Source organism: Alosa alosa, chromosome 12 (genome assembly GCF_017589495.1).
Source record: "Alosa alosa isolate M-15738 ecotype Scorff River chromosome 12, AALO_Geno_1.1, whole genome shotgun sequence".
Lineage (NCBI taxonomy): Eukaryota > Metazoa > Chordata > Actinopteri > Clupeiformes > Clupeidae > Alosa > Alosa alosa.
The window spans coordinates 30,315,495-30,326,362 of record NC_063200.1 but is presented as its reverse complement, the minus strand read 5'-3'; the positions used below and the strand labels follow the sequence as shown (position 1 = coordinate 30,326,362).

At 40.6% G+C, this 10,868-nt stretch overlaps 2 protein-coding genes across 2 annotated transcripts; both read right to left on the bottom strand.

Moving 5' to 3' along the window:
• Positions 1-845: 845 nt before the first annotated feature.
• On the bottom strand, positions 846-5,511 carry noc4l (nucleolar complex associated 4 homolog). The gene is made up of 15 exons (XM_048258749.1): positions 5,349-5,511; positions 5,094-5,214; positions 4,763-4,869; positions 4,506-4,613; positions 4,048-4,197; positions 3,808-3,910; positions 3,589-3,623; positions 3,425-3,475; positions 3,223-3,334; positions 2,889-2,949; positions 2,606-2,716; positions 2,126-2,286; positions 1,721-1,803; positions 1,183-1,296; positions 846-1,006 (listed from the first exon to the last, which is right to left on the bottom strand). The coding sequence occupies exons 1-15, from the start codon at positions 5,496-5,498 to the stop codon at positions 890-892; spliced, it is 1,584 nt and encodes a 527-aa protein (XP_048114706.1). The 5' UTR covers positions 5,499-5,511; the 3' UTR covers positions 846-889.
• Positions 5,512-6,199: 688 nt separating this feature from the next.
• Positions 6,200-9,803, bottom strand: pus1 (pseudouridine synthase 1). The gene is made up of 7 exons (XM_048258748.1): positions 9,318-9,803; positions 8,937-9,148; positions 8,698-8,835; positions 8,499-8,601; positions 7,927-8,393; positions 6,470-6,700; positions 6,200-6,349 (listed from the first exon to the last, which is right to left on the bottom strand). Exons 1-7 carry the CDS (start codon positions 9,388-9,390, stop codon positions 6,320-6,322), a joined length of 1,254 nt encoding a protein of 417 aa, XP_048114705.1. The 5' UTR covers positions 9,391-9,803; the 3' UTR covers positions 6,200-6,319.
• Between the last annotated feature and the right edge of the window lie 1,065 nt (positions 9,804-10,868).

The following is a 10,868-nucleotide window of genomic DNA, read 5'->3' as shown; positions in this document are numbered from 1 at the left end:
TTGTTAGACAGAATATGCATTAGGTAAGCTAAGTTAATGTGGTAGCTCGCTAGGATATCGGCTAGCTAACTAGGATGCTTTCTGACTCTGTAGCCTACAACTTGTCAGTGGAATGGCAAGCTTATCACTTAGACATTGTTTCCACACAAAGTTCGGTTACAATGGGTGAAGAAAAAACAAGGTAAGCAAAACAGAGCACGTTTAGCAAACGTCCACAGGGCCGTACAGCTGGTATTAGGCTCTTTCCCACTTTTGCTGTCACTGTCATGTGATCTTTCACCCATCTCGAACTGCTTGCTACGAGCTAGGAGGGGAAAAGGTACATAAACCTAATCCTTCTCTCCACAAAATGCTCGCAACACCTAAATCTACTCACATGCATGTTACACTAACAGTTTCTTGTCAAAATGTTGTTACACTATGGGTCCACAAGAGTGCTTTAAGCTTACCATCTTCTTCGGCTGCTGTATCTGTTGGACCTCCGGGAAAAGCTACGCACACACGCGCACGAAACGTAGCTGCACGTAATACAACCAACCAATACAATTTTGATTCGTCATACGGAATTCATTTTAGGACATTTCATACATTCCCTCATGAAAACATTGTGCAAGCCACATGAGATCTCATATGTTTAGGACTCCAGTTGAACATACAGTACATACAACGGTCCTCGTTCAAACATTTGAAAATGTTTAATCGTAGAAGTTATACAAGCATTTTAGTTAGGATAATGGTAAACTAAAAATAGACATTTATTTCTAGACAGTTGTAATACAATTTTAAAAGAATGTAAGGGATATACACTGTCATAGTATGTTTTGCAAAAAATGAATGAAAACAAGTTTATAGTAAAAAAACAAACAATTTTATTGTGCTAATTCTGTATTTACTCCAAACAGAAGTGAATGCCCAGGACATCCCTTGAGCCATTAAGAAGCTGAGTGGCTTTATCAAACTCCAGTGGAACAGTACTGGGTACCTCTTTCAGATCTTTCTCCATTAGCTGTGGACAGGAAAAAAAGAATGCTCATGAATTAAGAATATTACTACACACAGCCTTCTTTACTTCAAATAACTTGTATATCAAAGAGGAAAAACGGAGACTATATGGGTAGCAGGACAATGCTGGACTTGGTGGTTAAGCATGTATTCACAATTTCGTTTGGGCAGGCAAATTACCTCAAATGTGGAAAGCTCAAGAAGTTTAGAGATGTCCGTTTCCGTCTGGGATAAAGGCTGATTGATTGCCTGGGCTGCTTTTGCAACATCCGGGTGGTAATGGTTCTGTAGAGTCTGATGGATGACAGAGGCAGGAATTACCATCTCAGTATGAAGACAGTTTAGAAGAGACTAAACAGTTCATATGTGTGGAATAGAAAAGACAGAGGTCGACAGCAGGTCATTAAAACATAGACTTACACTTCTTTATTGTACAGACCACATCCTATACACAAGTGTGCCTTGATCCTAACGTAAAGGCTTTTGCATAACAAAATCCAAAATTTTGCATGTGTGTTTTTGGTCCTTTAAATCCAGAATGCTGGACTTTTTTTTACAGACAAAGGTTTTGGAGTCAGTGTGCAAACAAGACTGACAACGCAATGTTTTTTTTCCAATCATACGACAGTTTCACACAAGTGTGCACAAGCCTTAAGTGTGCTGCTATAGTAACAAAGGGTTAGAGGGTGAAAAAAAGCAACATGCCAGGTCTTACTACCTTTATCTCCCATAAGCTGCTCTCCAGAGCATTACACTGGGCAGGGTCCTCTTCCTCCATGTTGTACGGGTCATTACAGGGTGCTGGTGGTACAAGGCATACAAAGGTTATCGGAAGTTGCATACATTTACAATACAGTCATCTTCCTCATTGCAAAAAAACATCTGGAGGAAATTGGTTGGTCTTCAATCAGTTACAATTATAGCTCACTGGCAACACTGGTGACACGGACCAACATAAACAAAAGCTCAGAGGAAATGACGTTAGAGATTGGTGGGGTTTGAAGATTGGCATAAAAGTGAGGGATGGTTTAGACTTCACGTAAATGAAGTGCAGTGCAGTGGTAAAATATAGTTATAAACTAGCGTCCGGCTGTGGGCGGCAGATGGAGGGATACACGCTCACCCTCAGCACTGGGTCTGTGGATGAGGACCCTGCAGGACGGGTGACGGCGGATCAGGTTGCAGATGAACGGCAGGAGCATGACCAGAGCCGTCGGGGGTGCCGTGAGGGCCAGCCGCGAGAGCCGCTTAGCAAACGCCGCCACCAGATAGACTGGCAGATGCCTGCCGAAAGAATTCATGATCAGAAATGATTTCTGAAATTTCATTCAGAAAATGAAAATGAATGCAAAATCAGGAAATGCATTTTACTCGACAGAGTCAGAGGACATTAATCAGAATGGTTGGAGTTATACTTTAAGGAATTGTTTCATTTGTTTTAGCAGTTACATCCCTGAGGTCTGAAAAGCTTTGACAAATCTTTTTGGAGCTTAACTGAAACAAAATTAAACTGTTCTTATTGAATTAATTTATTTCCATAACAGCTGCACAGAAGTGGATTTGCCTGCTTTTGAGAGCAGATTGAGATGAGAGGACAACTCACGTTGAGGAGAGGAAAAGGTTTGCCAGGTGGAAGAAGCGTGCTCTGTACTTCACATGAAAAATGGAGGGCTCCAGTAGATTATAGAGTTTCTTGTAGAAGTCTGGATACTCTCTGACAACATAATTTTGAACAAATTATTACAAATTATTTTCACGAGGCAGATTGACAGCATTCATAATGGGTGGGGTTGTAGCTCATGCATGTTTAGATAATATCAGAGATAAAGGCTCTAAGTATGTTTGCAAAATCATGTTGCAAATGTATGCAGAGGCAATAAACTCACAGATTGTGCTGATGCATGAGAATAAATAGACCATTCAGAGCCAGTAAGCTGATAGCTCCACCTGCACAAAGAATGATAAGAACATTTGCAATTGTCTGAAATGACCTCTCTGCTTAAAGCAGCAGTAACTAATCCGTCCCACTTAGCCTACCCCCCTGACTAGTCTGATGTTTGATTTATCTAATGTACCATCTCAGAGATTTGTACTGTAAAAGCATGTAGACTTTAGATACACTTAAAAAATGTCTTAATCCAGGAAATATATTTTGCAATTAAGATGATCAACCACAACGACACCAAAGTTCATTAGAAAGAAAATAGTATGTTGTCTCACCAATATCATAGGCAGCAGTTAGGAAGTCGATCATGAGTGTTGGCTCGCTCATGTGAGGAAGGATAGTCTCATGTAGAATCACCAGAACCTTCTTGTACATGCTGCCAGGCAACTACACATACACCCACAGTGATTAGCAAGAATTCATGCTCAAAAAAAACAAAACAATCTGTAAATATATTTTACAATGACAAACACATACCTTATACTTCAGAAACATTAACCATGTCCTCTCAAAAACACGCTTGTGTTCCTGAAAAGTCAATGAACACCATTTGAGTTAATAATAAATCAAAACAAACAAGATAAAAAAAAAAGATAAACTGAATCCATGTATTGATAGTTAAAACATGTAAGCTCACTCACTTTAAATTTGGCTGCTTTCCAATCGTTGTGCTTAGCTGTAAAGGAGAAGAGTATTGCTGTTGAAGGCCTTCCTACATCCATACTGACCTTAAACTTTCATTCCATATAGTTCTTTATTCCATATAATGTTTTACCCAATTTTAGATGTTTAGACAATAAACAACTATTAAGGACAACAGGCTTAAAAAGAATCATCCAGTAACAGTGCATTGTTCTGACCTCCTTGTTGGACCATGAAGTTGGTGAGCTCAGAATCCTGACTGGGCATGTTGATGTTGGAGAGAAGCGTGAACACGTTGTTCTGAAATATTGGCATCACAACCTGCCAAAAAATAACCATATAGTTGGTAAATGATCAAATCCCTAGTACCAATATGCAGTACTTCATGTGGAAACGTTCTTGCTATGGTAATGTTTCTACAACATCACTGCTTTCAACAACACTTCTCCATCTCTTACCCCTTTGTTTTTCTCCATGACATTGGCCACATGATCTCGAATGGAGCACATCACGTAGTAGCGCACATCATCCATCTCAAGGAACTCCTGGAACCTGGAGATGATCATGGCCATGTCCTCAATTTCAGACAGCATCCGCTCTACCACTGCCTGCACACAGACATACGCTGCACACTGTCATTCTGCATGTACACTTACTTCACTGTCACTGAATTTAAGGAGGTACAGATGTTTCTGGTACATACTGAAAAATCCTCGAATTTTGAAATATCATAGATCACACACAATATTTGGGGGGGTCTAGCACATTGTCTTACTGCTAGCAAGTACACTGTTAGTCTAGACATTACTGACATCTTTTTAACTGTGTTGTATAACTTTCTCAACTATAATTCACCACACCATTCGGTCTGCTCCATACCCCTACGTAGTGCTTATCAGCTGTGTGAATGCCTGACCTGTATAAGCTCCCGGGGGAAACTGTAATGCTCACACCAGTCCAGCTTCTGCAGTGGAAACTTCCCCTCTGTCGATGCAAATTTCATCAGCATACACAGGGATGCCTCCTGTGAAAACATAACTTTCAGCATAAGGTGTCCTTGGTCCCATGCATGCATTGCAACCAATATAAACCAACTTATAAGTAAGACCTTTATTCATGATATGGGTTACCATACTGATTACATCTTATTGTAGCATATGCAGTTTGACTCACCTTCACTGGGTAAGCATTATGTCCCATGTTCTCCAACAGCTGCTCTATGCAATTGATATATCTGTGTCTCAAGAAAATTCGATATTTGTCATCGGCGGTACGTTCACCTGACAATAGAAAACTGTTTTGTTAAAACCTTTATCTGAAACATCTGAATCACAATGATCAGTTGATCATATACAGACAGCTCATCTGTCCTGTTAGCTTTGTCGGCGGCCAATAAATTCCTTACATAATCAATCAATATATTTTTCCACACTGATGGGGTGCCTACACCGCTGATGATACGTGTCTTGCAAAATACTGACTGACAGCATCCAAAACTACTCACCCTCCAACACTTCATCCTCCTCTGGTAGTTTGCCGACAAACAGGTCACCTCTCTCCAGTAAGTCGCTGAATAACTTTCCACAGGCGTGGACGGCACACATTGCCTCTTTTTCTTTGTTCGACTGAGAAGCATAAGAAAATCTTAATGATAATGTTGATGAACTATGATAGTCTGTCCACGTTACCTTATAAAATTCCCCATCATCGTATACATCAATCAACAAACACATATCCCATTATTTCATCGAGTCATTACCTGCAAATATTCCAGTAGATCAAATATTTCGTTTGCATTTTTTCTGCTCTGGAGAACACTTTCAACTTTGTCGTTTATGACCTTTTTGTATGATTTTGTACTTTCCTTCGAGGTTTCAATCCTCACGTTGCTGCTCTTGGTCGGCGCCATGATGTTGTGAGTTAGTGGCGTGCGTGCGTGGCGTCACGACGACCAGAAGCCTACTCGTCTTTATCATACTGCCACCGTGTGGTTGGGGAGAAAACACTAATTTCCTGCAGCGTCTTAAAAAAAAAAAAAAAGTGACCAAAACACCTGACCCAGTTCTGAACATATGTCTCATGACTTGGTGCAAATAATTAGTGCCCCTACAAGATGTACTGAAATTACTACCGTTCAAAATGTTGGGGTTACTTTGAAATGTCCTTGTTTTCATCATTAATGTTGTAAATGACTTGTAGAAACAAATGGCTGATCTTTAATGCAATATCTACATTGCCCATTATCAGCAAGCATTCATCTAATGTTCCAAAGACACATTATGTTTACTAATCTGACATCATTTTAAAAGGCTAACTGAGAAAACAGAACCCTCCGGTTACAAGTCCGAAGTGCTAACCAGTAGGCCACGGCTGCCCAAAACTGCTGCCCTGATTAAAGAGACAATGCAACTGATCTCAGCTAGTGTATTTAAATCTCCTGAAAGAATCAATAGTATACCATAGAAATATTTCCTTCTGAATAATATCATAATTCTTACCATGACATCATTTACAAAAGTGTTTTACATTAATTGGTCGCATTTGTTTACACTGATGTCATAAATGCAATGAATGTAAAAGCACCCAAAAAAGCAGAATGCACACAAAAGATTTAAAACCAAACATTTATTCAAGACATAATCATTAAACTAAAAAACCTTGCATTTTGCTCAGAAGTCTGAATCTGATAAAAGGCAAAGGAAAAGAAAATGTGTTCCATGATTGTTCAAATCAATCTGATCCATTTTCATCATCGTCATCCTGTGGAAGACAGAAGATTTTACATAAGGAAAATGCTTGTGACCGTCATAGCAATAATACAAATTGCAAAATGTATGCAATACAACTTTAATGGAGTCATTTATTCACATTCTACTGTACCTGTTCTCCACTCTGCATTTCCTGTTTTCCTGTTGCTGTTGCCTCAAAGTCATGAATGGACAGCGTGGCCATCCAGTTGACCATGGACTTCTCATCTCTCTCCGTCTCCACAATGGTGGGGTAGATGTGAGCATCTTTGAAGCCTGCAATGGCCTCTTCCTCCTTGGTCCACTCCAGAGTCTCATGGAGCCCGTCCCCTCCAAAGCGTTTGTTGTAGCGGTCAAAGTGCACCTGTTAAGACACACATATCCCTGTCTGTAGAATATATACTGAACTGTTTTGCATGATGAAGATGCTATTCAGTTTTCATGAGTTGATTGGATGTAACCACCATCTGAAATAATAAATAGTACTAAGGGCATGTGTGTGGCCATTAAGAGAGCCTGATTATGAAGGTGACTAAATGTATGCATTTGTAAGACGGTCTGCCCAACAAGTACACCTGACATTCATCAATCTCCAAAATCACCAAAAGAACATCCGATTACTCAGTTAAGCCTGCTGGTCATTGATCAACTGGTTTCTGATACATTTCCAATTGCATTTAAATTGGCTCTGGTAACACCGCTGCTTAAAGGGCCATACCACCAAAACGGTTCTGTTGTCTGTGAGAGAAGCCTTACAAATCAGCCAGAGCAGCAGCTCGGTCCTCTGTGCTAATCTTGCTCGATTTATTAGCGGCTTTTGACATGGTCAATCACCGTAGCCTCCTTTTCATAGCCTCAAACATTGGCATTACAGGCAAAGCACCCTCCTGAATGAATCCTACTTCACCAGGTGACCTTTCAATGAGTCATGGCTTGGACAAATGTCCATATCTCACCGCCTCACCACACGGGCCCCGTCTCTTTGCCATCTGGTTGGGCCCGATTATCCACTCACATAGCTTCTTATATCACTGGGCAGATGATATCAAAATATCTTTCCCACCTCACGACACCAATCTCGGCGTGGATCTTGGATAGTCTCTCTGACTAACTACACCAAGACCGAACTGCTGGTCTTCCCAGCCGAACAAACCATATACTGTATCACAACATCAAAATCAACTCCGCAAGTTTGCAAGAAACTTAGGTTTCATGCTTGATGACCAGCTAACCTTCTCTGACCATCTTTCCTTTGTTACCCGGTAATGCTGCTTTGCACTATTCAATAAAAGAAGAATCAGGCCGTACCTAACCCCACACGCCACCCAGCTCTTGGTACAGACCATGGTTATCTCTGGTCTCGACTACTGCAAAATGAATGAATAAATGTGAACATCAACCAAAGCTTAACTAAGGGGAACAAGTCAAGGATTATTATAGGCCAAACAGAATATACATCAATTTCCTGCACTGTGTACACATGTATACAAGCACGCTGTAAATCATGTCATTAATAAAAAATGAAAAGTAGATATTAACATAGAAATACGTCATTTCACTATATGCAAGAAAGAGCAAGACAAAACGTACCCTCTCCAACACCAGGCCGAGGCCCGGCGCTTTGGGCACATCCACCTTCTCCTCGCCCCAGCTGCGCTCCATCAACTCCTCGCTGGCGTAACCCTTCGCGATGGCGATCACCAGGCCGATCATCTTGCGGATCTGATGCATCATGAAGCTCTGGCCCCGCACGGTGATGACCGCAAACTCGGCGCCCTGTCGCAGAAAGGGCTCGCCGCAGGTCATGTGTGTGATGTAGCGCTTGGCACTGGGGTCCCTGGGGCCCTTCTGGGACGTGTAGTTGTGGAAGTTGTGGGTGCCCTTGAAGCGGGCAAACAGGCGGTTCACCCATTCCAGTGTGGAGGCCTCTAGGCGGAAGTCAATGTCCTCTTGGTTATGGTCCTTAGGTGAGAAGGACACAGTGGGAAGCATGTACGAGTAGGTCCTGGCATTGCAATTGTTTTTGGAGTTGAAGCCACCTGTGACTCTCTTGAAACCTATGAGAGTGACGTAATGGGAGTGATGATCTTTAGAAACAATCCATTCTTTGATAATGCAATTCAGTGGCAACTATCAAAGGATCATCACAACAGCTGCCTCACCTAAGATTCTGATCTGGGGTGGAAGTTCGGCATTGATCCTGTTTACCATGTCCTCAATCAACCAGAGCTTGAGAGACACCACTTGACCTGCAGCGGAAACACCCTGTAGAAAACCAATCACAACATCTTTTTTCATTTTATAATACAAAACACATTAAAACTGATAAACTACTACAACAACCCAAACTCTGAATAGTACCTTATCGGTTCTTGCACATCTCTGAAAAGACATTTTCTTCATTTCATCTTTGTGATTCTCTGGGATGCAGCCGGCCTTCACCAGTGCAGTCACTAGATCATCTTCTATGGTTTTGAATTGGGCAGAGCCAGGATTTCTCTATTCATAAATAGAAGAAATAGAAAAACATTTCTCAGTACATTTGACACTTTACCCACACTGCATAACATACATACTTTGCTAAATTGATCCACACTTACTTGCATACCGTAATATCCTTTGCCTGAATACGCCATTAGCAATACCACTTTTCTTTTAGGAAGTCTTTTCTCCTCTTGACTTTGGTCTTCAGCTTCTTTCAGCTTCTTCTCGACGCGTCCCGCATCAACAGGAGCACCATTATCCTCTGCGGATCTTTTCATCTTGCCGGACGAATGAAAATTGCGCAAACCTTCACACTGTAAGACCAACCCTTAACAACAAAAAACATCACAGCGCATGAAATGGTAAGTTTGGTTTTAATGGTGTTAGCGTTTTGAATGCAACCTAAGGCGCCAGCCAAGGCAACAGACATTACAGTGTGATGCGAAAATATGAAAATGAATAATGGGTTACATTTATTAACAGAAATGTTATCTTACCTCTGACTTTCGATCCTTCACATACAGCTCTTGGATTTGGTAAAACATGAAGAATCCGCAGCAATTTTAGCATATCATGCGTTTATTCAAATGCTTCTTTTAAATCATTGTGTTCAGCGTGGAACCACTCCTCGCTACAAACAGTGATCGGTCGGGCAAGTAACAACCAAATCAATCGACCTGTTTCAGATACGAAAGACAATACATTTTTCTGCGCTGGTTAAAGCGACGACACCATGACCCAAGTCTCCACACAAATGTAGCTACACCTTCATCATTATAAGTTTGACGTGGTAGGCTATAATCCTTGTTGTTTAGACCAACCGGATCAAGGTAGCATCCCTTCTTCTTTATCTGGTTCACAAACCCTTTCACAATCTACACAACAGACAGGGGTCTTTCTGAGACAGTAAATTAAAATTGGTCCACACGCCAAAATCAGCTCACATGGAGATGTAACCTCTGACCTTTCGCGAAAAACCAAATATCGCGAGGATAGACGGGACGGGACAGAAAATGGGACCATGGGACAGAAACTGTTGTTTTTTTTTTTATTGTTTTTTTTTTTTTTTATAATGCATTGAATCAAGTCATACAATACAATTCATAAAATATAAATCATTAACAATTAAATACTAGACCACACATTTCCTCCAGGACCTATGTTCAGCATATTCCGTAGCACAGTACATCATGAGGATACAGGTTATATAATATTTCATATTCAGTAGAGCAGAGGTGCAGAGGTGGCAGGATGCAGACAGGCTTCACTGAGTCTCAAAAAGATTAGAAGTGTGCAACGTCAGCAAATCCAACAGGAGGCCTGCATACGATGCAGGAAATGCGTGAATATCATTATAATCATGTTGATTAATATAACAGTTAAATACAATTATTTGCCTACAATGTTTGTCTGCTTTACTTTTCTGAGATGTTATCAATTTAAGCAATTGATTGAAATGTTAAAAATATATAAGGTAGGCCTTGTTGCACCACAACAACTTTGGTGAAATGGTTAAAAGTAAAACACACAACAGGCCGTTCACTTCATCTCTCATTTTATTGGTGCGGAATCTTTTGGAGTTCAAAAGCAAAAGTTACATCACATAGACAGTGACAGAATGTGTGTGTAGTTCCTTTAGATTTACTTGGTAAACAGACAAGTAAGGTTTTCAACAGTCAAGCAATGAGCGGGAGGAAATCAGCATTTGTATTACTTCTCTTTGGTGGGCCGAAGGGGGATAGGTAAGATATTCCCATGCACTTATTATATATATATATATATATATATATATAGAGCAATAACTTAATTTACAATTCTTATATAAAAGTGATAGTGACCGGGTGGGGGGAATAAAGCCTTATTAGTAGGCCTACAGCTGATTTACAGGGTGGGCAATTCGATATTCATGTTCTTATATGCACAGTAGCAAATAGTATGAAAATACTTGTGAAATGAGCTCACTGTAGTGTATGTGTAGCGCTCTTATTTACCTGCCAGAGAGGTGATTGGACAAACTGTGGCATCTCTCAGCAATTTCAGATTATCAC

What these genes read in the sequence shown, in the direction of transcription:
- pus1 (XM_048258748.1), bottom strand. Translation starts at nt 9,390, where the DNA reads ATGCTAAAATTGCTGCGGATTCTTCATGTTTTACCAAATCCAAGAGCT. An exon ending in AAGGATATTACGGTATGCAA is followed by an intron (nt 8,836 to 8,936) that starts GTAAGTGTGGAT and finishes ATTTATGAATAG; the next exon opens with AGAAATCCTGGCTCTGCCCA. An exon ending in GATGTGCAAGAACCGATAAG is followed by an intron (nt 8,602 to 8,697) that starts GTACTATTCAGA and finishes GGTTTTCTACAG; the next exon opens with GGTGTTTCCGCTGCAGGTCA.
- noc4l (XM_048258749.1), bottom strand. Translation starts at nt 5,498, where the DNA reads ATGGCGCCGACCAAGAGCAGCAACGTGAGGATTGAAACCTCGAAGGAA. An exon ending in ATCTACTGGAATATTTGCAG is followed by an intron (nt 5,215 to 5,348) that starts GTAATGACTCGA and finishes TATGCTTCTCAG; the next exon opens with TCGAACAAAGAAAAAGAGGC. An exon ending in GCAGCTTATGGGAGATAAAG is followed by an intron (nt 1,297 to 1,720) that starts GTAGTAAGACCT and finishes GTCATCCATCAG; the next exon opens with ACTCTACAGAACCATTACCA.